This window comes from Crinia signifera, chromosome 3 (assembly GCF_055691185.1).
Source record: "Crinia signifera chromosome 3, ASM5569118v1, whole genome shotgun sequence".
NCBI lineage: Eukaryota > Metazoa > Chordata > Amphibia > Anura > Myobatrachidae > Crinia > Crinia signifera.
The window spans coordinates 113,936,736-113,938,813 of record NC_139219.1 but is presented as its reverse complement, the minus strand read 5'-3'; the positions used below and the strand labels follow the sequence as shown (position 1 = coordinate 113,938,813).

At 41.0% G+C, this 2,078-nt stretch overlaps 1 protein-coding gene across 1 annotated transcript; it reads right to left on the bottom strand.

Annotated features, from left to right (window-relative positions):
- Positions 1-622: 622 nt before the first annotated feature.
- Positions 623-1,717, bottom strand: CCR6 (C-C motif chemokine receptor 6). Its single transcript, XM_083174906.1, has one exon. The coding sequence runs from the start codon at positions 1,715-1,717 to the stop codon at positions 623-625; it is 1,095 nt and encodes a 364-aa protein (XP_083031032.1).
- Positions 1,718-2,078: the final 361 nt, after the last annotated feature.

Sequence of the window (2,078 nt, the reverse complement as noted above, 5' to 3'; positions counted from 1 at the left end):
ATTCATACCCCCACTATCCACGTCGGTGTTGATCTTATATAGTGTGGCGAGCGCAGCCACCGAGCCCGAAGCATGGCGAGCGGACGCGTAATACCTGTGAATTAATGCGCGTCCCCTCTCGGGGCATGCTGCGCTCACCACGCTTCGGGCTCGGTGGCTCGCTGCACTTGTCACACTATATAGAATCAACTCTACGCCGACGTGGATAGTGGGGGTATGAAAAGGTCGGAGGACGCGTACCGCCACCCCTCGTGGGCTCGCTGCACTCGCCACGCTTCGAGTTGGCGTTGATCGTGGGGTGCCGTTAACAATGGGGGGGGGGGCATTTCACCCATGAGGGTGGGTATACAATGAAAATTGGGGTCTGGGGGGCATTTTACATTGGGGCCAATGTAAAATCGGGTCTCAGGGACCATTTTACATTGATTCCAATGTAAAAAATTGCGTCGATCGCATGCGATTTGGTTGCATGCGATGCGATCGACGCGGTTTTTTGGGTCCCAATGGATGCAATTAAAATCGCTGGCGTAGTGCTAGGAAACAAGTACCGTTTATTCAATTTCATTTTTTTTTTATATTTTTTAAATTCTTGTGATCATAAAGTTGCAACAAATGTTTTTTATTACATAGTGAATGATGATCCACCTTCACTAGTACAGACTTCACTTGTCATCCTTGATGTGCACATACCTGTATCTGAGGATATTCTAGAAAGACGAGTTCTAGACCTGTTACGTTTTCGCATGCACCATATATCTTGAATTATTTTCACAAAATAATTTCGAAATTTTACACCAATAAAAGCATAGATTACTGGATTAAGGCAGCAGTGAAAAAAGGCTAATGCCTTGGTAATGAATAATGCATATGAATGTTCTATTTGTTTAGAACAATTGCCTTTGCTCATTAAATTTGCAGCGTTTGCCAAAAGCACTCCATTGTATGGGACCTGGCAGAAAATAAATACTGCCACAACTGTGACAATCACTAATGTTGCCTTGTGTCTTTTAGAATTTTTGACCTGCAGCAGAGTTATAACAATAGATATATAGCAAAATAGCATAACAAGAAAAGGAATTATAAACCCTACACCAACTTCAACTATTATAGCTGCAAATTTCCATTTCTGTGCTGTAACACCATCATGGTACCGTGCTTCACAGACCGTCTGTGCTGATCTATCATTTCCTACCTGATAACATGCGCTAAATACGTACGCTATGGAAGACAGACAAGCAGATATGATCCATACGGACAAGCATAAAACTCGTTTATAGGCCAGTGCTATGGTTCTGAGCCTAAATGACTTCGTAGCCTGTACAATGGCAACATAACGGTCAATACCGACACATGCTAACAATAACATGCTGCAATTGAAATTAATTGAATAGATGCCTCTTACCAATTTGCACATAAAATCCTTAAAAATCCATTCTTGTTTATGATAATATACCGCCCAGAATGGAAGAGTTAAAATGAATAATATGTCTGCTATTGCCATATTTAGCAGATATACATCTGTCATATTCTTTTCTTTTTTGTAGTAACTGAAAGTCACAACAACCAACACATTTCCCACAAGACCAAATACAAATATAAAGGAAAATGTAACAGGTGCAAAAAAATTCAAAAATCCTTTAACAGTGTCCATGTTGCAAACTGTTTCTTCAGAATCAAAGTCATTTAAATATGCGTAATCTGGAGTGGAGCTTTCCATATTTCCCAGTTGGATTTTCTTGATCCCTAGAGTAAAAAAAAACAGTAATTCATCATATATACAAAACTGCATGCAATTTATTACAGTATTAATATTACTGTGAATTGAGAAGAGCTAAAATTATATTTTAAATAATCTAGGGTACGACCATGATTGTGGGACACTTGTGAAACTATTTCCTTTGAAATCGCACAATGTTCTCAAGATGGGTTGGAGCAGACAAACACACATGATCTGCCAATGATCTGCACACGCAGGGCCGGCGCTACCCAATCAGCAGCTCCTGCAAAGCAGGGAGGCGCCATGCTGAAAAGGTGCTGTCTCCCTCCCTGCTCTGCTAAAGCTGCCTCAGCCCTCACTG